This window comes from Haemorhous mexicanus, chromosome 6 (assembly GCF_027477595.1).
Source record: "Haemorhous mexicanus isolate bHaeMex1 chromosome 6, bHaeMex1.pri, whole genome shotgun sequence".
Classification (NCBI taxonomy): domain Eukaryota; kingdom Metazoa; phylum Chordata; class Aves; order Passeriformes; family Fringillidae; genus Haemorhous; species Haemorhous mexicanus.
Window position 1 is genome coordinate 11,848,833 of NC_082346.1, and position 24,186 is coordinate 11,873,018.

A 24,186-nucleotide genomic window follows, 5' to 3' on the forward strand; every position below is an offset into this window, starting at 1 on the left:
GTTCCCTCCATAAACCATCATATCACCTGGAAATTCTAAGAAAATTTGGCAAACAGTACAATAAACCCTTTCCTCCAAAAGCAGCAGAGGGTTGCGCCAAGAACAAGACACAAGAAATACGACAAAAATTCATACTAATTTAAAACTTATTTAATTTTTATTTGAATTAAAAATTGTAACACAAACTGTTGGGGATAGATGGATGGTTTGGACAACTTCAAGTCAAACCCAACCATACAAACATCCCTGTTGGTTTTAAGCTCTAAATTATGTTTTAAAATCTGTTTAAGCTCTCAGAGTCCATAAAACAGTCCCTATTCTTAGAGCAGTCGCAGATCTTCGGCACATCTCTGAAGTCACCCGAGGCCGATTAAATTTCCGTACAGACTTGTGACACTCCAAAATAGCAACCTGCCTTTTCCTTGCCATCTCCCCAAAGAAGCCCAGGAGCACAGACCTCCAGAGGCCCAGAACCTCAGGCCAACAGCAAAGCTTCAGCAAATCTGGGGTTTTCCTTCCACTGAGGAGGAAAGACCGAGTTCCCAAAGTTTCCATCAGTTCCACAGAGCTTGCAAGTTCCACAAATGCACTATTTCAATTATTAAACATTTTTTTACTTAAACCTATGGAAATGCGAGTCTTGGAAGATAGTTTAGGGCAGTTCTACTGAGACAAGTGACAGGGAATTACAGGGAACATTCTTTGAGCACATTTTTCCCTACTCTCCTTAAAACTTTGGGAATGTGTCTACATTAAAAAAAGGCAATATAGAGACCTGATATCCAGATGGGGCATTGAACTCTGATAGGCCCTCTCCACAAAGATATTCCTTCTGCATTTCCAGCTTACTTGGCAGAGCTATTGCTGCCCCTTCCTTTGAGGAAAGGGCAATGCCATTCCCATAGCGCAATTCCCAAGGCATAGGCCCTCTCATCCATGACCAGCTGGCAAACATGGCTTAGTGGGATTGCACAAGGCCTGGATGTCCCTGCTCCCTGCCCAGGGCATTCCCACAGGCTGGAAAAGCATGGCAGGGCGACCCAGGGCTCTGGAGCAATGTTTCTCTTCTCCAGCATGGTGAATCCTGAGGGGGCAGCGTGGCTCGGAGCAGCGTCATCAAAGCAGGGAAAAATCCCAAGTTCAGCTCCCAGCAAACTCCAGGAACACTGCCTTGGAAGTGCCACAGCCACCCCTCAGGAGAGGGCACAGAGAGCAGCTCCTGCCAACCTGCAGATATTCCATCTCCCTAATCTCTCTTCTGGATAAATCCCCACCTCTTCCTGCAGACCGCCCTTAGCAAATCCCAGGTATTCCAGAGATAAGAGCAATCTCCACAAGGAATGGGGAAGGAATGTTTTGGGTTGAGTAGCAACCCCTTCTTTCCAGCACCAGCTGGTTTGCCCACACATATCCTCATTTCCCAGGCCACCTGGGAAGAGTCACAACACTGAACACACCGTGAGGAACATGCCAGCAGGGACTGCCTCTTCCTTAGCTGCAAATTCCACGCTTTTTGCACAAAAAGGTGGAAATGATTCCTACAAACACTGCCATTAGCCTATAGAGTCACTGCCATTCCCTCTTTTTTTAGTTTTTTTCTTATTAATTTTAACATCCTGAGCTCCACAGATCTCTGCTGCCACACCATGACCTCAGGAATTAATACCACATCCACGTGCTGGCAATATGAGATTATTAGTGCGAGATAAAACACGTTAATAATCAAAAGGTGACATTAAAGCTAATGAAATCCAAATTAAAGTAAGGCTTTGAAAAAGCAATTAACCCACTGAGTCACAATGTGGTGGCAAAAGTGCATCTGGCACCTCCCAACACCCTCAAATCAAGACTGGATGGACCTTTCCCTGGAAAATCTTCCTTGGTTAAAGACAAGCTATGAAATACCTGCAGAAATTTTAGGAGAACATCATACACAATATCCAACTAAATGACCCCAGAACAAGCAGAGCTTTGTGTGAAAGCTCCTGCTGAAAGCACACAGACAAGAACAATCCAAGGTGCTGGAAACAACAGGGAACATGTTCCAGTGGCTCAACAGGAAAGCTTGGCATTCCCAGCTCCCTGCTAGGAAATCAGTTCAGGGATAAATGATACAGAAAACACAGATCTGCCTCGGAAAGCTTCCTCCTGTTCCCTTCCCTTGGCATTTCCTAATGGCAAAGGGAGCTGCCAGGTTAGGCTGACTGAGCAGGTTCCCACAAGGGAGTATTTTCCAGTTCCAAGTCATTTATATGGAATAAGACCAGAGATATTAGCACACAAGTGATTTTCCAAAGTTCCAAACAGATTTTAAAGAGCAGGAAGCCAGCTAGGAAGCTCCACCTTTCCCAAGGACTACATTTACAGCAAGAAAATCACCTCTGCAAATTAAACTACTCCTGGAATGGTTTCTGTGTCCACAGATCCCAAATCCTCTCATTTTCCCAAAAGGAGCGAGCCACGAGAGTAACCTTATCCCTAACTCCTGAACTCCCAAGAGAAGGTGCATTCCGTGTTTTCCCAAACTCAGAGGGCAGCTACTGTTAAAAATCTCCCTTTCCTGTGGCCACCTCCACAGCATGAGAGGAGTCTCAAGGGTCACAGGAAGAAAATCATTCCCCTGGATTATCTTTATTCTTGGACACAGTAGGAACTGAGTCATTGCCAAAGGATACTCTAACACATACAGGGCAAAAGTAACAAGAGGAAAAACCTTGTGACTTTTCCAGATGTTTAAACTCCAGGTTGCCAGCACAAGCTACTAGGGAAAAGAAAACTGGATAAATAGGGAAGTTTAGAAACACACTTGTCCATGCTGCCCTCCGAGAAGGGCCCACCTGACACAGGGAAGCACCTGAGAGAACAAGGCATACATCCAGATTTCCAAAGGAACAATCCACATGGCCACACAAACTGCACTACAGCTCTTATCCTCGGGTGACAGCCCTGTCACCACCACCACCAACAGTTGACACGAGGCGAGATTCTACAGCAAAACCAGGTATTTTAAGGTGTCACAAAACAGCTGGCAGGAGCCACCTGAACGAGGGAGTAAGGAAAGAACAGCTTTACCCATTTTCCATTTAAAGGCTGGCACCGGGATCCCGCGATTCAGCCTACACGTGGTGTGCCCGCCGGGAAAGGTCCTTTTGTCCTCGAGACCACAATGTCCCTACAGGGATCCCGCCGGGATCCAGCAGCATCCCAGTGTTCCTCCGCAGCTTGCACTGGCAGGAATGTCACCTCCTTCATCGGGATCAACACCCTCGGCTCCGCTGCTGCCCAGATTGGCAGGGTGAGAGCCAAGTGCCCTCCCCTCCCACTCCTCCATGCCAGACTCCAGCCAAATCCCATCACCCTCGGCTCGGATTCCAAACGCGTGCCTTCAGTGCCGGCTGGGTTTTCTCCACGGAAAGGGACGCGTGTTTAACACACAGAAAAACACCTCTGCCTACACACACCGAGCGTGCTGCTGAGGGGATTTACGGAACACCTTCAGCAAGGCTGAGATTTAGGAGCACTTTTCCAGGTACGAACACACCTCTTCCTGCAAGGGAGGTGTGTTCGTACTGACTTTAAATTCGTTCGGACTGAATTTAACAAAAAGCTGATTTTCTCCGCTGGCCCAACACCAGCAGCCGTGGGTTTCTGCACCCGTTTTATGGACTGAGACAAACAAAAATACACAACGCCTGCCCAGCAAGAGTGGGGCACAACAACTTCAGCTTTCTGCCAGGATCACTGGGAGGAAAAGAGGAAAAAGCCCCTTCCAAGATTAAGGGAGAGGCGAGAAGGAGGTGGAGTCCACGTAAACCATGCTGATAACTGGAATCAGGCAGGAATGCTTGCCTGAACACAGTGGGCTCCCAAGGTACTGGAAAACACCTCCAAAGCACCACCAGGCAGGACAAGCCGTCGGGCTCAGCCCTAAGGGTCCTACTCCTGGAAAAGCGGGGACCAGGACTGGGAAAGGAGGTGCCACAGCCAAAAACCAGCCCTGAATTCCCGTTAAATTGCCAGGAAACAATTAGCGGTAGGGCCACACCAGGGAAACACTTGCAGCCGATTCCAGCACCGGCATCGGCGACAGAAGAGGCACGTAAACAGCAGATAACGGGGAGCAGATAACTCGGGTATCCCATTCCTTGGGGCCCTCCGCACATCCCACTCCTTAGGGACCTCCACATCCCATTCCCCAGCCCCTCCATATCCCATTCCTTAGGACCCCCCGGCCCACGCGGAGCCCCCCCGGCCCACGCCCAGCGCCCCTCACCAGAAGAACGTGTTGGTGCCGTCGTCGTACACCTCGGACTCGGTGCTGCGGCGGGGTCCGGCGCCGTCCCTCTCGGCCCCGGGGGCGCCGCCGTTGGGCTGCGCGGGGGGCGGCGGCAGCGGCGGCGCCGGCGCCTGCTGCTCCTCCAGCGCGGCCTTGCCCACATTCCCGCCGTGCGCCCGCCGCTCGCCGCGCCTCATGGCGGCGGGGGGCACGGGCACCGGCGGGGGCGCACCGGGGGTGGCGAGGGACGCCCCGGGGGACGCGGGCCGGGGCCGCGGCGGGAGGGGCGGGCGGGGCCGCGCGGCGGGAGGCGTGACGCGGCGTGCGCGCGACCCCGCGCCGGCGCGTGCGCGAGGCGGCGGGGCCCAGGGAGGGCGGGGCCCAGGGAGGGCGGGGCCGGGCGGGGAATCGTTGTCGTTCCCCCCCCCCCGTTGCCGTGGCAACCGCGTGGCCTCCCGACCCCCCCCCCCCCCCGCGCGACCGCCAGGCGGCGCCCTGAGGCGGAGCCGCCGCCCCTCAGGGCGGGAGCGCGAGCCCCTCAGGAGCCGCGGGCGGTAATTAAACAAAATGTCCGCGTTCCGCGCACCCTCACCCGAACAAAAGTGTCCTTTGCCAGGCTGCCGTGCGGCCCTCCAGTACCCCACGCTGGGTACCCCATCCCTGATGCCGTGGCGGTTCCTATTCCCCCCGTCTTTGTGCGATGAAATGTTCAATATCTGTTAAATATGTGCGTTTTGCTGCCGAGATAAAATGTGTTTTGCTTGGCAAAAATTTTTGTTCCCACCCGGAGGGTCTGGCCAGGGCTGGGGGTGCCTTGCAGCCGCCCCCTGTGCCCTTGGATTTGAAGAATTCTAAAATCCCTCAGCCTTTCCCAAATTACCTTGGTCAGGCTCCTCATCCGGAATGTGCCATGCTGATCCCGGACGGCAGGCAGGGAGCTCCGGCTTTCTGGAAAGATCTTGGCATGGCAGCAAGCTCCAGAAATACTTTGTGGAGCAAAGGCAAAGTCCTGTGGGGGCAGAGAAATGAATCAGGGAAGGAAATTAGAGGAAACATTCACAGGGTGGCAAAAAGTCAAGACAAGCTTTAAAAGTCCCTTCCCACCCAAAGCTCTTCCATGAGAAATATTTAAAGGGAGTAGGGTTAGACGGGACATTGGGAATAATTCATTCCCTGTGCGGGGCTGAGGCTCTGGCACAGGTTTCCCAGGGAAGCCTGTGGCTGCCCCATCCCTGGAAGCGTCCAAGGCCAGGCTGGACAAGGCTTGGAGCAACCTGGGACATGAAGGTGTCAGGGCCCATGGCAGGGGGTGGCACTGGACAGGCTCTGATGTCCCTTCCAGTCCCAAGCATTCCAGGATTCTGGGATTCTGTGGAATTACGGAGCTGGCCACAGGAGGGCAGGAGCGGGCTGGGCGAGGAGCGGGCAAACGCCAGCTGAACACAGCGCTGGGACAGATAAAGGACATCTCTGTCGGCGGGACAATCGCCCCTCCAGCCTAAAACACTCTGCTGCACACCCAGGATGCTTTATGAGAGCTGGAGGCACGCACCTCGTTCCAAGAGATCGCAGAATATCCCGAGTCGGAAGGGATCCATAAGGATCAGCCAGTCCAGCTCCTGCCCTGCAGACACCAGGACAATCCCATTGTGTGCCTGAGAGCATTGCCAAATGCTCCTTGAGTTCCGGCAGCCTTGGGGCCGTGACCATTCCCTGGGGAGCCTGCTCAGTGCCTGACCACTCTCTGGGGGAAGAACCTTCTCCTAATATCCAGTCTAAGCCTTCCCTGCTTGGAATGAGCACCCAGTACTTTAATTACAAGCAGGGTTTCACCCCAAACCACATCCTCTGCTCTGACATTGACTGTAGCTCCAGGGATACCCAGGGATCCAAACAGACCAGGATTTGAGTGAAAACACCCCCACTTTATGAGAGAACACAGACATCTGCTGTCATTTTAGCACCATCCTGAATCAGTGCCTTTGCACCCTCAGAAGAGGAGCTCCCTGTCCAAAAGCACTGCTGCCAGGCAGGGGGCAGACAGGCAACCTCCATCCAGCCACAGTGGTTTCACACACAAAACCCTTCAGCAGTCTCCTCAGGTGGGAATTACCATCTCCACGTCCAGCCAGGACTAACAGCTCAGGGAGTGCTCCTGGAGCTTCCCTGACAGTGCTCAGTGCAGGTTAAATCACTGCCCAAAGCAGCTGGAGTCCAGTGGGTTCAGGTGTGTGACCAACCCAGCAGCCACAGAGCTGATCCCATCCTAAATCATTTCCTCTGCTCCCACAGGGTTCGTGTGGCTCCCTCCCCACTTTCAGCTTTTCCTGCTGCTGTACTCAGCCCCAGTCACCCAAGAGCAGCAAATGCAGGAGGGGAGGGAAGCACTGGAAGTGGGACAGCATCAACTTGCTCACCTGCCTTGCTGCAAATGCAGCTAAATCCTGCCCAGGCAAAACCAAATTCCTCCTAAACAGGAGCAGCAGCTGCATGGTCTCCTCCGAGTGCCATGAAAGATCCTGCAGGGGCTGGATATACCTCAGCCAAAGCCAACCTGCAGGCACAGACTCACCTTCCCCACTGGCTGTGACATCCATGGGCTTTGGGAACTGCTGCTGGGTGCATGACCTCCTGGGCTGTCCGGGGAGCTGAGCCCTATTGAGGAAGGAGAATCAGGAGCATGGGAGGAGTGCCACAGCTGTTCCTCCCACAGATAACCCCATTTCCCTGGAGCACGGCAGCGCTCCCATTGCAAAGGCCTTTGCCCTGCTGGAAAGCACTGCCTGACAGGGCTTCACTCTCTCTGGGTAAACACACACACTATCCCAGCGATACAGCCTGTTCTCCGCTCCCAGCTCATGGATCACCCCTGGAAGGCTAAAGGTCTGCCCACGCCTTGGTTTCACAGACAGCAGGATATTGGGACGATAACTCTTTTTTTCCCCCCAATAATCCCCAGGTCTGGTTTGGCACCTGTTCACTTGGCAAAGCCACAGGATGATGGTGGCTTAACTGGGAGCGCCACTCTGGAAATGCTGGCTGCCTTTCCTAGCAGAATACAGCTGGATTACCACCCACAGGACTTGGTTTATTTTATAGCAGCCCACAGGAATGCTGTTGGAAGGCAAAAGGGAATCCAGAGCAGTTATTGACCCTCCTGTTATTCCCCAGAAATGCTCTTATTTGTAAATGAAAGCAACAAACCCCCCAAGAAAACAGGTGTAAGGCAAGATCTGGCTTACACAAAACATTTTCACTCACTTTTTACCATAAGAGTTATTCCCTGTTGCAAGCCATAGGTCCAAATGGGAGTTGATTTTTTCCCTCTGCTCTGCTCAGGTGAGACCCTACCCACACTTCTGCATCCAGCTCCAGGGTCCCCAGCACAGGAAGGACATGGACCTGTTGGGGAGAGTCCAGGGGAGGGACACCAAGTTCAGAGGGATGGAGCAGCTCTGCCATGAGGAAAGGCTGAGAGGACTGGGATTGCTCAGCCTGGAGAAGAGAAGGCTTCAGGGTAACCTGATTGCCCCTTCCACTCCCTGGAGGGAGCCTGCAAGGAAGCTAGAGAGGGGCTTGGAGTGACAAGATAAGGGGAATGGCTTCCCACTGTCAGAAGGCAGGATTAGATGGGATACTGGGAAGAAATTCTTCCCTGTGAGGGTGGTGAGGCCCTGGCACAGGTTGCCCAGAGAAGCCGTGGAAGTGTTCAAGGTCAGGCTGACAGCACCATTACACATGGGAAGAAAACAGCACCTGACTCCCACAGCTATTTTACCAACCAGTCAGGTGTCAAGAGGAGATTTCTAGAGCTTTCCAGAGCTTCTGTTAATATCTCCTTTTGGCCAGTTTATGGCACCTCCTGGGGATGTCACAGGGTGCCACACACAGCCCTGGCACCACGAGGGGCAGAGGGGAAAGCAGCGCCCAGGAGCTGGCAGGAGGAGCTCGGCACTGTTACCTGCGCAGGGCGGTTCTGGGCTTGCCACTCCTCTGTGCGAGGGTGAAGGGCAGCTCCCTCACCTCCTCCTGATATCTGCCCACTGCTAGGCAGAGGCAGCTCCCTCCCAAAGCAGGCACGAGTGCCACACGGAAGTCACAGCACCACTCGGTTCACATGAGACCTCTGAGACCTCGGGCAAAGGAGCTGGGGAAGGAAACCACAGCGTGAGAGAGCCCAGGAGCCTCCAGCCCATCCTGCACGCCAGCCCTCTCCTTAGGGATCTGCCCCGAGGGGACAGAGGGGCACCAAGGAAGGCTCTCCACTTCAACATGCAGGTAGGAACAGAAACTGCCCTGATGCTGCCAGGATGCTGCTTTTCAGCACCTCTGAGCACCTGTGGCTTGCAAACACAGGATACACTAACTTCCAATCCCTACCACTCACCTGCTTTCAGCCTTTAAGGTACAAAATTCCTACCACAAGCGTGTGACAGGGAAAGCAGGATGAGCTGCCGGTCCCATGCACCATCCCAAGGTGCTGTGGGGTCACACTGGCCCCACATGCTGGTCCCAGAGCTCAGAGGAGCCAGAGCACGGATCAGAGAAGGATGGTATGGATGGAGCTTATGTAAACCTAGGAATGAGCACTGCAGAGGCGACAGCCCCAGGTGTTCCAGGAGCACCTGGAATACAGCAAGGGCAGAGGGGCAGCTGTGATCTTTTTCTTCCCTAATTTGGAAGAAAAGATGTGGGGTTTTTTCCTGGGAAAAGTCAGGCAAACTCTCTGAATTCAGGACAGGTATTAAAGGTACAGCTCTGTCTGTGCAAGCAAAGACTGTCCCACTTCTCAGCAAGCCAAGGGCTAAGGTGGAAGTGCTCCAAGGGAAGCTGAGTAAGAAACATCCTGGAGATAAAACCAATTTGATCATCTCAGTGTGGGTGACGGGAACCACCCAACCTCACACCAATCCGTGACTGGAAAGGAAAACAAGGATGCCAGATCCTATCCAGATCCTTGTCCTGAGTTACTCACACTGGTGACTGTGCACACAGCCCAAGGGTGCCTGTGGCCATTCCCAGAAGGAACTCTTAGGGCAGTGGGTTACCTGGCCGGGGACAAGGACCAGTGGTACACCTTGGAGGCACGGAAACCCTTTTCAATATGGAAATTCCTGCTTCCCATTGTGCCAGTCGCTTTTACACCTTTGCACAGTGGCACCTCCACATCCTGTTCCACAGGGCAGGAAGGAGTGAAACTGAAACTCTCCTTCCCCAGAGCAGGGATAGAGCCCAGGGTTCGTACAACCACTGCAGAGCCCAGGTGGCCTTACCTGCACCTGATCCCACTGCCCTGCAAGGCCAGAGCACAGCAGCCACTGTCAGACAGCATCCCTAATTCCCAGGAAAAAACAATTAGTTGTGAGAGTAGCAGTGATCCAAAGTCCCTGCCCTCTGAGGCTATCCCTGCCCACACATCCCTGCCTTCCCATCAGGAACTGCAGCAGCAGGACAAGGGGGACACCTTCAAACTGCCAGAGGGCAGGATTAGATGGGATATTGGGAAGAAATCCTTCCCTGGGAGGGCGGTGGGTCCTGGAATGGATTTCCCAGAGAAGCCGTGGCTGTCCCATCTCTGGAAGTATCTAAGGCCAGGCTGGAAAGGCTTGGAGCAACCTGGGCCAGTGGAAGGTGTCCACGCCCATGGCAGAAGGTGGAACTGGACAGGCTTTAAGGTTCCTCCCACCCAAGCCACTCTGGGATTCTGGGATTCTATAAACACCCCATATGGCCCCAAAAGCAAACTGGGCACCTGCATGGCAGCCTGAGCCCCAGCAGCCACTGAGATGAATTCAACATCCCATTTGTGAGCTCACCTTGGTAACCTCTCAGCCTCTGTCCAAGGAAGTGGATGTGCTGGCTGGGATGCTGAAATGCCCAAGCAGGACCATCCCTACAGGTGTTGGACTTGGGAGCCACCTGGGAACAGAAGGTGTGAGGCCAGCAGGTCCTTTCACCTCATCTTAATCTTTACTGGGGACAGCAGCAGCAGAAGTGCACCAAGGTAGCATTAGGAACACCCCAAAATGTTCCCATACCCAAAGGATGGCTTCCCCTCCACATCCATCTGCAAGATCACAGGTGGCACTGGCAGGGACTTGCTGCAGGATGAGGCTGGTGCACATGGAGGCTGAGGGAAGCCAGCCAGGCAGGAGTGAGCCAACACAACATCAGTGTGCCAGGCCAGATCCATGCCAGCATCAGAGCACTGGCAGTGGGCAGATCCCTGAGAGGCTCCCACCCCCTCTCCTGTGCCCAGAGAGGGGCTCAGACTGGGATACAGGGACCTGCTGTACCCAATGCTGCCCCCAAACCTGGCTAGAGCAGATGACAGCACCAGAACCCTCCCCCTGGTACCTTTTATCCAAGAAAAGTTCTGGCTCTTGTTACAACAGCACCTCTGGGGGAGAGCATCCCCCTTCTCAAGCCTTCCCACTTCTCATTCTTGTCAGTCAGGCTCCTCATGGCTCCTGTGCTCTGGCTGATCCGTGTGAGCGAGCATCTGGCAGGATATCTCAGCCCTTTCCTCATGCCAGCCTCTCTGCTCCCATGGCCTCATTCTCCAGCGAAAGCTCGGGATGCAGATCTTACATCAGGGCACAGTTGCACCACCATGGCTCTGCTGCCAAGATTACAGCTGGAGGAACTCGTCTGGCTGGCTGCTCTTTTAGGTCACAGTGTCTCTGGTGACACCAAGTGACAGTATTCCCATCCCTGGGAATTCCTATTCCCCTTCCCGCTGCTGTGCTGCGTCACCCTCCCTCGGGAGCAGCGGCATAACTGTTTGTGGGGACACACCACAAATTACACCAAGGGGTGGAAAAAACCCCCACAGGGCAGCTGATGGCTTCAGCTGAAGGAGAGCAGGGTTAGATGGGATACTGGGAAGAAATCCTTCCCTGTGGGGGTGCCGAGGCCCTGGCACAGGGTGCCCAGGGAAGATGTGGCTGCCCCATCCCTGAAGACTCCAAGACCAGATTGGAGCAACCTGGTCTAGTGGAAGGTGTCCCTGGGGGGACAGGATGGGTCTGAAGGTCCATTCCAACACAAACCATTCCATGATGTTTGCTTTGTACTCCCCCACATCTGCACCCTTGGGTGTCTGAGTGTAATTACCTGCAAGCAGGAAGGTGGGAGCTGCACAGCTGTTCTCTCCAGAGCCACTGACACACAGGAGGGGAACAGGCAAAAGCCAGAGTTCAGTGTTTGGATAGCACTCCTAGCCACATGGATGATTGGGGTAGTCCTGTGCAGGGCCAGGAGCTGGATTCAATTATCCTTGTGAGTCCCTTCCAATTTGGAATATTCTATGATTTTATGATCAGCAGCTCATCCTCCCCTCTCTGTCCCTTGGCTGCAGCCTGAGGCATCCAACATGTTTTCCACGAAATTTTTTCACCTGCTTTCCTGCAGAGTTGTGCCAGCCTCCAAGTATCCATGCTCCACTCTCCCTTTACTGGAATTAAAAACTACCTTCCCCACCCTCCCCAAAAAACCAAAAACCTGTCACCTATCTGTCAGGAACAACTGACAAATGGAAAAGGCTGATTAAAGGCTGTAAAATCCACTGTAGCATGAAGAGAGAGGGTGAAAGGTAAACATTTCCCAGTACAAATATCAGGGCATCAGGTGAAAGAGCTGAGAGAGGTTTTTTCTCCGGGTCCAGATCCCTCACAGCCCCAGGGCACAGTTAGGCACGCTGAGTTCTAGGGGAGGCTGCACACCCTCCCAGGGCAGCAGTCCCTGCAGCATTCCTAAACACAAATCCCTGGCTGGCTTGGCAAGACCCCAAACTGGTGATGAGGAGCATGTGGGAGAAGGCCTCACACAAGCCTGCTCTTACCTTCCTCCCTGGGCATCTCTTGGAGGCTGCTGGAAGAGGAAAACATGGGATCTCCCAGGGAGCCTGCTGAAGCCTTCCCTTCAATGGTTTTCTTTTCACCAGGATGAAATTCTGCTGACTCCCTGCAGGGAATTCCCTGCTGAGGACACAGACTCCTTTGCCTCCCCGGTAAGCTCTGCTCCTTCTGCATCTGCAGCCCAGCTCAGAGAGGGGACAAATCCCCATTTCCCTTGCTCATTCCCAACTCCCCTCTACACAGCCACAATGAGGGTCCAAACCTCTGAGAGGCTGGAGCTGGGAAGGAGAGCTCTCAGGTTTCCATCCCTAATAATTCCCTGCTGGTTTTCTGGGCAGAATGAAGAGAAATGGGATTTTGTCCTGGTGAGTGACATCCACGAAATGGGCAGTGAGAAGGAGATCAAGAGGAAGAAGTTCCTGGATGAGCTGAGCAAGAAGGGCTTCACCATCAAGGTAAGAGGCTCTGAGAGGAAAAGGCAGCAGATACTTGGTCTGACTTGGGCTCCTGCATCCCAGGAAATGGGAGAGGCCTGAATCATTGAGCTGTTCACCACATCAGAGCTAGAAAATGACCCACTTTCTCAACCAGCAGAGAAAGACAAGCCCCAGGACTCACACAGTCTCCAGACCTTCCAGCTCTGGCTCTGTTTTAACAGCCCTTCTCTCCCCCTCACCAGAAAATTGAGGACACAAAGCTCTTTTATGGAGTCCGTGCCCCGCAGCAGATCTTCTGGAAATACCAGTGTCTCATGACAAACCCCAACAGCAGACAGCAAAACTCCAGTGCCTACCAGGAAGTCCCAGTGACCACCAGGTGGGTGCTGAGCTGATTTCCAGCCTCCTGCATTCATTGTTCTCCACACCAGCATCCATTTTCCAAAAGGCTGTCCCAGCCTTTTCATTTTCCACAGAACCTTCCTTCACCTCCCACATGCAAAGCTGATGGCTTCTCACTGCCCACATTTCTCCTTCCCTTGCTTCCCTGGATTTTAGTGCACACCTTCTCCCTTCTCTGCCCTGTCTTCCTGAGCCACTCAACACAAGTCTGTATCCCAGAGCAGCCTTTAAGCAGAGTTTCTCCTTGTTCAGGATACGGGTTGTGCACTTCATCCTCCAGAACACTGTGACGTCTGACTTAGGTAAGGGAATAGGGATCACAGGGGTGATGCTCAACCTGGATCTGCAGGAAGAATCCTGCCCAAGAATCCTGGGCACTGGCATCCCAGCTGTCTTGCCATCCTGGGGAGAATAGAAAAGGGGGGAGCTCAGACAAGTAAATTTCCTGCTGCAACCAGAGGCTGGGAGATTTGGACTGCAGGAACCAGCAGTCCCTCTGCTCTGTCTCCCCAAAATCCTAAGCCTAACCCTGTCCCTTCTGCTCTGCTCTCAGAGAAGCTGCATGACCTGATGAAGAAGAAGGTGTTTGAGGCAGCCTTTCCCCTGCACAAGGTGAGGCTGAGCACACAGTGCCTGGGAGAAAAATCCAGGAGAGATGGAAGAGCAGGATGGGGTAGGGGGGACCTGGGGGTGACTGGGGCTACACCAAGAGCTTGCTGGGTGAAGGGCACAGCAAAACTCCTGGCAGCTGCCCTGCAGCAGGGCAAGGCATTAAGGGTGCCCTGATATTCCTGCATCCAACCAATTTCTCTGCTCTCCAGAAAGAAGAGATAAGGGAAATACTAAAGAAGAAGTGGGCTCGCTGGAGAGTTCTATTTAAGGAACAGCCAATTGAAGAGATCAGGTAACACAGGCACAAGAGGCAGATCTTTTGAACCAGGAGGTCCCACCTGAAACCCAGAGAGCTCAATGCCCTTTGCCAGGTTTCTGCATTGTCTTAAAAATCTTTAGTTTGAACCTGGCTCTTCTCACGAGCACTGCGCTGCCTCTGCAGCTTCCAAAGCTCTTAGCCTGAGGTTATCCCTGTGGCTCTGAGCTCCATCTGCTAATCCTGCAGCATGAAACATCCCCCTTGTCTGTGAGGACTGTAATGAACCTGTTTGGTTTCCAGCCACATTCAGAAGGCAGAAGAGGTGGGAATGGAGCATCAGTGCTGCATCGCCAGCCCGAGGCTGAACTCGGGGCAGTAAAGGCAACATGGGGCTCCTAAAATCCCATGAAATCCCAGGAAAGAGCACAGCTCTTGTTTCTGAAAACTGACTCCATGGGCAGGGGGCAAAAAGAACCTGTTACTTTATAAACCTGCCAGGGGGCTGAGGTAGAGAGGGGATATCTTAAAATAGAGGTGTACCTCTGACAGCTGGCATGGGATACAGGGCTCCCAGTCCCTCAGTCAGTAGGTCATTTCTTATCCATGACTCCAACCTGCTCCCCACACCATAAAAACCTGAGATATTGCCACCACGGACATTTTCTAGTGACTCCCAAAATCTGATCTCTTTTCTGGCTGCAACTCCCACCTCGCCTTTCCTCCTAGGTGCTATTTTGGAGAGAAGGTGGCCTTGTACTTTGCCTGGCTGGGCTGGTACACCTACCTGCTGATTTTTGCTGCCCTGGCTGGGCTGGCAACCGTGGCAGCTGGGGCTACTGTTTTCAGTTCCAGCCAGGTGAGGTAAGGCCCTCGGGAATGCCAAATGCACATCCCATCCAGCTCTGCAGGTGGCTCTGAGGCACCCTTGTCCGCCTTGGCTTCTCTTCTCCTTTCTTCCAGCAAGGAGATCTGTGATGCCAACAACACCATCATGTGCCCGCTCTGTGACCAGAACTGCTCGTTCTGGCTCCTCTCTGACACCTGCACCTATGCCAAGGTAGGGAACCCCCTTTCCAGGGCAGGGTAAAGGATGGGGAAACACTCCCAGCTCATGTTGCTCCCACATCACTGAAAAGAAGCCCCACCTCAGGTCACAGTCTCCATCCTCACCATGGAATATTTTATCAGTAACAAGCCCCAGTGTCCATCACCTTCCTGCATTTTGCCCTCCTGTACCACCTTTACCTGTCTCAGGGGAGATGAGCATGCCAAGACCCCGAGGTACCACAGCCCCTGCACCTCAGTGCCCCATCACACTCTGCCTTCATCTCTTCCAGGTCACTCACATGATTGATAATGAGGCCACGGTGGTGTTTGCCATGTTCATGGCCATCTGGGGTAGGTGTCCATGCCTGGGTGCCTAGCACACGTGGCTGGGAGAGGGAGCAGAAGGTGGAAAAAGGAACACCAGCATAACTTCACCCTTTGGGAGGGGTTTAGAGATCCTCTGCCTCCAGAGCCTTCAGCTCCCCTTCCAGACACAGCAAGAGACAAAACCACCCTGGTGATATCCTCCAGCTCCCCAAATATTCCTTACCTGAAGCTTGTCCTACCTGAAGCTTCTGCTCAGCATAGCCTCCCCAAAGGCACCCCGCAATTTTCCAGCCACTGCCTATAAACGGCCACAACCACAGGAAGGAGGGGCCTCCAGACTCCTCCTCCACCTTCCCAAATCACTGCAGGGCCTCCTATTTGCTGTGGGATGATGGGATCCCATCACTGCCTTAGTTACACACCCATCTGGCTTTTCCACAGCCTGTTCCCTGATCAGCCACCTCGGGAGCAGGCCGGGTGTCCCACCTGCAGAGCCATGGCACAATCCTGAGTGTGTCTGTGGGCTTGGTCACACAGGGACACAATCAGGAGCATCCATCCAATTAATATAAGGGGTGGTTGGAACTGGAGTTGGAGAGGTGTAGTCTTGCCATGGTGCAGTGCAGGACACCCATTCCACCTGAAAAGTGACTTATCCCAAATTCCCTACGGACACTAGACCAGGCCAGTGAAAGCTCACCTGCACCGTCCCTGTTCCCTCACTGCTGCCTGTCCAGGGCCCTTCCAGGTCGCAGAGTGGACTGCCTGTCCATGGGCCAAGGGCAGTCCAGGCTGGCTTGCTATCAGGTTGGATATGATGTGACTCTCTGGGAGACAGAGGGGTGGCATTGAGAGCCATTCCTAAGTGTCACTGCACTTTCTCTTTCCCAATCCAGCCACTGTATTCCTGGAGCTGTGGAAGAGGGAGAGAGCCAATGTGGTCACCAGCTGGGACCTGTATGGGTGGGATGAGGAAGAGGTGAGGACATAATCTTTCCTGCTCAGTGCTTCCCCTTTCAGGGCAGGAGTCACCTGGATCTATAAAAGACACATCAGAGGGGTCCCCTGCCCAGACTGAACTCAATCAGGCTTGGCCATGCTCTTGTGGGTTGGGTGCTCACCCCTGCCCTTCTCCGGCATTGCTCATCCCATATGTCCACTGACAAAAGGGGCACAAGGCACTGCTGGGTCCTTTGTTTCCCATTTTTGACTTTAATATACATATATTTATTGAAGGAGGAGCTGGCTCTGCAGCTGATCAATAACCCACAGCATGAACCCCGGCTGTACCAGCACTCCTACTTTCGCAGCACCATCGTCCTCATCTTGGCCCTGCTGATGGTACGTGCCAGCTGACAACGGGAACGTTTGGTCTAAGGGCATGTGGACAAAGGAGCAAAGGCACAGACTGGGTTTTTGGAACACTTCCATGCCCATAATAAGGATCCTGGTGCTACCTCATGCCCACAGCTCACTGTGCTGACAGCAGGGGCCACCCACCCTTGGGGACAGGGGCTGAAGGCTCTGCTCTTGCAGCGAGGATCAAGGCAGTGACATGGAGAGCAGGAAGAGGCAAATCCCAATGCACTGGTCCCTGCTGTGGGTCATTGGAGGCTGGTTCAGGTGGAGACATAGAATCCTGGAATCACAGAATGTTAAGGGTTGGAAGGGACCTTATCTAGTCCCAAGACCCGTGCCATGGGCAGGGACACCTCCCACTACTCCAACTTGTCCCATCTGGCCTTGAATACTGCCAGTGTTGGGGCATTCACAACATCCCTGGGGAGCCTGTTCTAGTATCTCCCCACCCTCACAGGGAAGAATTTCTCCCTAACATCCAGCCTAAATTTCCCCTCCTTCAGTTTGTACCCATTACTCCCTGTCCCATCACCACACCCACCTCACAAACTCGTTGGCCTCCACCAAAGGGTGCTGGTTTGCCTTTGAGGCCATCTCCAGGGCCCTCCTGAGGGCACCATCGGGGCAATGGAGCACTGCCCTCGGTGGCTCCTGAGCCCTCCTGTCCCTCCCCACAGATCATGGTGCTGATCGGCATCGCCCACGCGCTCGTCATCTACCGGGCGGTGGCCATGGCTGTGTTCATGCAGAACGACATGAACCTGCTGAGAAAGCACGCCGACATCATCGCCGTGATGACGGGGGCCGTGCTGCACTACATCACCATCGTCATCATGACCAAGGTGGGGAGGGAGACACACAGCGTGCCTGGCAGGATTTCCCCGTGGCCAACCCCCCCTGCTCATCGTATCCCTCTGTCCTGCAGGTCAACTGGCAAGTGGCCCTCTTCCTCTGCGACCTGGGTAAGGGAAATGAATGGGGTGTGTCCCACCTGCAGCGCCCTTTTGTCCCTGAGCACAGCCAGCCTCCCATCCCCTTCCCTCCCTCCACTAGCACAAGGCAGTTCCCAGGAAGCTCCAGACAGGGGGGGCAGCCCCCCAGCACACACTCACCTCTGCCCACATGCTGTCCCACTGCCAGTTTTGCAGGGACAGTTGCCCTACAGGGCTGAGACCTGGCATGAGCAGCAAGCCACCCCAGCTCCAGGAGAGGTTGCAACATAGATTTCCTCTCAGCTCTAAGTCCCCTTCTCCCTCAGCTCATGGCTCTGAGGGACCTCCCTGCTTAGCTGGACTTAGCTCCATCAGAGGGCTGAGGTGGAGGGCAGGGAAGACTTAATGAGTGGCAGATGCCCTTTGGACTTTCAGAACTGTGGGGCCACCCATGGGGGAGCAGGGCAAGGTCCCACTGCTCTGACCAAGCCCCTGGGCATTGCTCCCTTTCCTAGAGAAACCACGGACCTTCTCCCAGCGGGAGAATAGCTTCACTGTGAAGATCTTCCTCTTTCAGTTCTTCACAAACTTCTCCTCGCTCATCTACATTGCCTTCTTCCTGGGACGGTGAGTGGAGAACACAGGGCAGCCAGGGTTTGGGATGGCTGTTCCTGACTCTCCCCAGGGTGTACGGACAGCCCAGCCCCTCTGCCCTCCCCACCAGGCACAGGGACCCCATCTGGGACTCAGGAGAGCCATGACCCCATGGGTGTCACTGTTGCTTCCTTGCTCAGGATCAATGGCCACCCAGGGCACTACGCACGCATCGCTGGCCACTGGAGGCTGGAGGAGGTGAGGCACCCACTCTGACCCCACAAACAGCTCCTCCTCTTCCTTTCCCTACTGCCCAGGGAGCCCCTGGGAAGCTCAGCTTTCTCCCATAGCACCTGCCAAAGGGTCCCTCAGGCCCACCCCCCCTCCTTGCAGGGCACTACCCCTGTCTTGTTGCCCCCTCCAGTGCCACCCTAGCGGCTGCATCACCGACCTCTTCATCCAGATGGCTGTCATCATGGTGCTCAAGCAGACCATCAGCAACATCATGGAGTATCTCATCCCGTAAGCTTCCCATACTGACACTGACAGGGAGAGGAACCCTGGTCTTCTTCCTTTTCCCCTTCCTCCAGGGATGTGCTGGAAGTAGCCCAGCCCTGCTGTCCTCTACAGGCAGCCACACAAATCCCTCTCTCCCACTGCAGCTTGATATCCCACCAGCTACGGAAGAAGAAAAAGCACCCCAAGAAGAGAAGACTGATGTTAGGAGAGGAAGAGGAGGCAGAGGACCCCTGCAAAAGGCAGTGGCTGAATAATTATGAACTCAATGAGGTCAATGTCTTCAGCTTGTTCAATGAGTACCTGGAGATAGGTATGTGGGGCAGATCCTTGGCTGGGGAGTGATGGATGCTAGGGAGTCCATACACAGGCAAGGAGCCACAGCTCCACACCCAGCCCCACTCAGAGCCCTGGGACACCAAGATCATTCCCCAAACAGAGAGCAAGCAACTGTGCTAGCCTTTGGGCCTGCCTCAGACATCCTCTCCTTCCAGGGTCACGGCTGTAACCCCAGGGTGTGCCTGTGCCTGGCTGGCTTAACTATCCCCACAGATCCCACTCTCTGACAGCCCTGTGAGAGCCGGGCATCCCCAAGATGTGGCTATCTCCCCTTCCCCCCCTGCAAACCCCTCTGACCCAAGCCACAAAGCAGGACAAACCCAAGCAGAGGGGGATGTCCCCTCAGCAGTGGCTTCACACCAGCACCTGTGTTTGCCCCTCCACAGTGATCCAGTACAGCTTCACCACCATCTTCGTGGCAGCCTTTCCCCTGGCCCCGCTGCTGGCCCTCGTCAACAACGTCATCGAGATCCACATGGACGCCATCAAGATGATGCGGCTGCGCCGGCGCATGGTGCCCAGGAAGGCCAAGGACATCGGTGAGAGGGGTCCTGCCAGCACCAGCCTGAGCCCCTGAGCCCCCCTGGCTTTGGGACAGCACAGGGACAGCCATAAGTCGGAGAAGGACAAGCCGCTTCAGACTCTGCCAGAGGCTGAAGCGCAGCTTGGAGGCTCCTTCCTTGACTTGGCCATGCTAAAGCTGTCCCTGAGGTGGAATGGTGGCAGTGAGCTGGCAGAGGGACCTCACCCGCTGCTCCCCTCCCACAGGGATCTGGCTGCAGGTCCTAGAGGCCATTGGCATCCTGGCTGTCATCGGGAACGGGCTGGTGATCGCCATCACCTCCGACTTCATCCCCGTGCAGGTCTACAAATACATGTACAGCCCCTGCACGAGGGAGAACCACACCAGCATGGAGTGAGTTCAGCTCTGAGACAGTTCCTGCCCACAGCATCCCCACAGTCCTGTCCCCACTGCCATGTCCACTCCTGCCTCAGTGCCACCACTGCAGGAGCACAAGGCAGCTGAGCTGTGCCCCAAAGCAAGGTGGGGGGGAAAGGGCAGCAGGGGAACATTCCCACATGACATCATCACGTCATCCTTGTGGTGGGTAAACTGACTGGAAAGGACAGTGTGTAACACCGGAGAGCTGCAGAATTCCCAGGATGCAGGCACGTGCTCTCTCCTGCCCTCCCCCTGTTTCTCCAAGCCTTGGCTGACTGACCCAGTTCACTCAAACTGGGCAGAAGCCTCTGAGCCCTCCACTTCCACCAGGCTTTGTTAAAGTGGGCAGTGAGAGCCCCAGGTGGGTTCTGTTTCCCCAGAACAGGAGGTACAATCCGTGCTCAACCCGGTCCTTCCCCACAGCTGCTCCACCGGCTACATCAACAACAGCCTCTCCGTGTTCCACATCCAGGACTTCGAGACGCACACCAAGGTGTTGCCAGAATTTAAAGGGGAGCAGATCAAGGAGTGCAGGTAAGAGCAGCCCCCTGCCACCCCCTGTCCCTCACCATGACATCCAGGCCAGAATGGAAGGGCTTGGGCTGGCACTGACAGAGCTGTGCTGCAGGTACCGGGATTACCGGAATGCTGACGACTACACCTACACTGTCCAGTTCTGGCACATCTTCGCAGCCCGGCTCGCCTTCCTCATCCTCTTCGAGGTGAGCACCCAGGGAGGCAGGAGAGGGCTGGGAAAGGGGTTAGATCTGTGCCTCGTGCCCGGGCTGGGAGCTCCTGACTGCCTTTGCTTCCCACAGCATGTGGCTCTGTGCGTGAAGCTGATCGCAGCCTGGTACATCCCCGACACCCCCCAGAAGGTCAAGAATAAAATTCTGACAGAGAAACACATCAATCTCCGTAATGAACTGAGGTAGGTGATGCCCTGGAAGGTGCCAGGGGTTGCCAGGTTTCAGGATCTGCCTGCTCTGGAGCCCCTCTTCCTTCCGAAAAAGAAAAGCTCCAAGTTAAGAAACAATTTTGCCCAGGGAAAGACTTGGTCCAGGTTTTCCATCTAAACTTTGTTTAAAGAGAAAGGATTAAGTATTTCTGTAGGAAACAGAACCATTGTAGCTGCCCCAGTGCTGCTGTCCCATACTGACTAAGCCCAGCTCTGGGAAGGGTTCAGCCTGACCCCTCTCCATGGCCATCCTGTCCCAGCTGCCACCCAAAATCCCGATAGGAGCAGATAGCAGGGTTCAGGAAACACCTGCATCTCAGTCTGGAAAAACAGGTGTTTGCTAAGGAAGGCAGGAGCTTTCCTTGAGATGGAAAATGTAAAACCCCTCCCTCCAAATTATTATAATTTTGAAATTAAGGGGCCTTCAGGCAAAGATACGGGAATAGGAATAACAGTTCTTTACTGGGAAAACTAAAAATACAAATGTCATAGTACAAAAAAGAAAACAAACCACTGACAGAGTAAGAATACAACCTGACACCCTGTGGGTCAGGGTGCTGCTAGCAGTCCCATTAAATGGTGGCTGCAGCCCTCCTGCAGTGACAGGTGTGATTCTGTTGGAGCAGGGATCCTGTAGAAGGGTGGAGTTTTCCTCTGAAGGTCCAGTGGTGCTGTAGATGGGCCTGGTCTTCCTCTGGGAATGCAGTGGAGAAGAAAGCTGCTTCTCTGGGAATCCAGTGGGAAAGGGGGGGTTGTGGTGTTCTAAATCTCTGATTATATCCAGGTGGGAATGCTTGGCTCCTCCCCTGGATGGAGCTTCTCACAATGGATAATGTAATTTTATCAGTCATGCATTGAGATTCAACGGCCCATTAACAGAGATATTTCCCAGAGGGAGGATTGGTTGTGGAAGAGATAATGAAAACTGCCCAATTAACAGAAGATAACTGCCCCACCTCTAACAGATGGCAAATATAATACACACCCCCACTAACATCTTTCAAACTAAGACAACCTGTCATGGTTTGACACTGGCCAAACTCCAGGCACCCACAAAAGCCACTCACTCACCCTCCCCTGCCACAGCTGGACAGAGGAGACAAAAAATTAGCAAAGGGTTCATGAGTTGACATAAGGACTGGGAGAAAACACTCCAGGGGCAAAACAGGCTCAACTTAGAAGTACAAAGTGAATTTATAACTAACAAAAGCAGAGGAGAATAATGAGAAGTAAAATAAGCCCTTAAAAACACCTTTGCTTCCCCCAACCCTTCCCTCCTTCCCACTGACAGTGCAGGGGACAGGGCATGGGGGTTTTGGTCAGTTCATCACCCGAGGTTTTCTTCCACTGCTCAGGGAGAGGAGTCCTTCCCCTGCTACACCGTGGGGTCCCTTCCCACAGGAGAGAGTTCTCTGCAACCCTCTCCACCATGGCTCCAATCTCACAAGCAGGAATCCTCCCAAAACTGCTGCAATGTGAGTCCCTCCCATGGGCACACAGTCCTCCCAAAGCTGCTGCGGTGTGGGTCACTCTTCCACAGGCTCAGTCCTTCAAGGACAGGCTGCTCCAGCTTGGAAGCAGGGCCCCCTCTCTCCACCAGGTCTCCCCTGGATCACAGCCTCTTCCAGGCATCCACCTGCTCTGGCATGGGCACCTCCTCCATGGGCTGTGGGTGGATCTCTGCATCCCCCATGGATCCCTGTGGGCTGTGGGTGGATCTCTGCATCCCCCGTGGATCCCTGTGGGCTGCGGGTGGATCTCTGCATCCCCCGTGGATCCCCATGGGCTGTGGGTGGATCTCTGCAACCCCCGTGGATCCCCATGGGCTGCAGGGGCACAGCTGCTTCACCATGGTCTCACCACGTCTGCAGAGGAATCTCAGCTCCAGCGCCTAGAGCGGCTCTTTCCCCTCCTTCTGCACTGACCTTGGTGTCCGCATGTTTCCCTCACATGTTCTCATCTCCTCCTCTACTCTGGCTTGCAAAAAAACCTGTGCCCCTTTTTGTTTTGATTTTCTTCTTAAATATGTTATCAACACCTCCATCTCGAATTGGCCCAGCCTTGGCCAGTGGCATGTCCATCTTCAGAGCCATCAGCAATTGGCTCTGCCAGACAGGGTGGAAGCTTCCAGCAGCTTCTCACAGAAGTCACCTCTGTGCCCCCACACTTCCAAAAACCAGGCTGTGCAAAACCAACCCAACACCACACTGTCACAGCTTTCCATCTCTGCCTTCCTACTGACTGTGGGATTTCCCACAAACAGGGGTTCCCCACAAACAGCCTGTCATTCTTTCTCCATCTATTTTGGGGAAGAGGCCCTGTTCCTTCTGGGAGTGTTTTTCCACACCTCCCAGCTCAGACAGTTCCCCTCCTGACACCTCTCTCCTCTCTCCCCAGCACGGCAGAATACTCCACCGAGGTGTAGCCACCACTCACCAAGGAGAAGGAAAACATGGACTCGAGCCCCTTTCCAAGCCTGGCAGTGCCAGGGGTGCCAGATGAACCCCAGGACACGGTGCCACATGTCCCATCTGGGACCGAGCTGGACCTGAGCTGGGAAGTGATGACAAGATAGTGGCTTCATAGGAGCAGGCTGCTTTCTGACTTGGGAAGAAAGGATGCTGTGGCAGAGCCGGGATGTGCCTCCCCGGCACGGGGAGTGGCTGGGAAAGAGCCTGGGGACAAACCCAGGGGCAGCACCCAGATGCTGTGCTGCAGGACATCACCTGGGTCCTTGTCACTCACTTCCTTAAGCACAGGAAACACCACTGACCTCGTTCCAGGCTCCCTCTCCAGCCCTTTTGCTGCATTTTGGCCTCTTTTTCCACCGCCTTCCGTGACCTCACTCTCGCACCCCCAGGGCGCTTGAGTCCCTCTTTCACCAAACTCCTCCCCATGTGTCACGACTCCCACACGGCTGCAGCTCCGCCCGGCTGTCTCCATGGACGCGGCTCCACGGTCACTGGGAAAACGCCGCTGTTATCTCGCCTTTAGCTCCGGGCTCAGCCGGGTCCTGAGAGTGTTCCTGGCTCAGCAGCCACCGGTAAATAAATACAGCACCCACGTGGACACGCTGCCTGGTATTGCTCCTGCCTTCCTCCTCTGCCACCCCAAAGCATCCCCCAAAACCTTTCCTTGTCTTAGTGGGGACAATCACAGCAGGTGGCAGCTGCAGTGCCCACTCTGAGGGCTGTGTGGGACAGCAGGATTTGGCCATGCACAGTGGGAACACAGCCTGGTAAACGTTCCAGGATAATGGAAATAGCTGGGGAAATGGGAAAACCACAGCAAATCTGTTGTATTGCACTAAATAGTTTATTTAGTTG

The 24,186-nt window shown here is 54.3% G+C and overlaps 2 protein-coding genes across 4 annotated transcripts in view; one reads left to right on the top strand and one right to left on the bottom strand.

Annotated features, from left to right (window-relative positions):
* The window catches only part of PTDSS2 (phosphatidylserine synthase 2), a 29,950-nt gene extending 25,436 nt beyond the window's left edge, over positions 1-4,514 (bottom strand). Inside the window, exon 1 of one of the 3 annotated variants that reach the window (XM_059848628.1) lies at positions 4,274-4,514. In XM_059848628.1, coding sequence (XP_059704611.1) covers positions 4,274-4,473 — 200 coding nt within the window. In that variant the 5' untranslated portion in view covers positions 4,474-4,514. Of the gene's footprint in view, positions 1-3,072; positions 3,232-4,273 lie in introns of those variants that run through there. The other 2 variants (XM_059848629.1, XM_059848631.1) reach the window with 2 other exon arrangements.
* A 3,777-nt stretch (positions 4,515-8,291) lies between these two features.
* Positions 8,292-23,929, top strand: ANO9 (anoctamin 9). Its single transcript, XM_059848627.1, has 25 exons — positions 8,292-8,554; positions 12,222-12,287; positions 12,474-12,590; positions 12,815-12,951; positions 13,227-13,276; positions 13,528-13,586; positions 13,796-13,878; positions 14,572-14,706; positions 14,806-14,902; positions 15,183-15,243; positions 16,116-16,198; positions 16,456-16,560; positions 17,256-17,420; positions 17,504-17,540; positions 18,026-18,137; positions 18,305-18,362; positions 18,529-18,626; positions 18,767-18,933; positions 19,346-19,498; positions 19,728-19,875; positions 20,326-20,436; positions 20,531-20,624; positions 20,721-20,833; positions 22,216-22,335; positions 23,258-23,929. The coding sequence occupies exons 1-25, from the start codon at positions 8,549-8,551 to the stop codon at positions 23,283-23,285; spliced, it is 2,403 nt and encodes an 800-aa protein (XP_059704610.1). The 5' UTR covers positions 8,292-8,548; the 3' UTR covers positions 23,286-23,929.
* Positions 23,930-24,186: the final 257 nt, after the last annotated feature.

What these genes read in the sequence shown, in the direction of transcription:
- ANO9 (XM_059848627.1), top strand. An exon ending in CAGACTCCTTTGCCTCCCCG is followed by an intron (nt 12,288 to 12,473) that starts GTAAGCTCTGCT and finishes TTTTCTGGGCAG; the next exon opens with AATGAAGAGAAATGGGATTT. An exon ending in AGAAGGGCTTCACCATCAAG is followed by an intron (nt 12,591 to 12,814) that starts GTAAGAGGCTCT and finishes CCCCCTCACCAG; the next exon opens with AAAATTGAGGACACAAAGCT.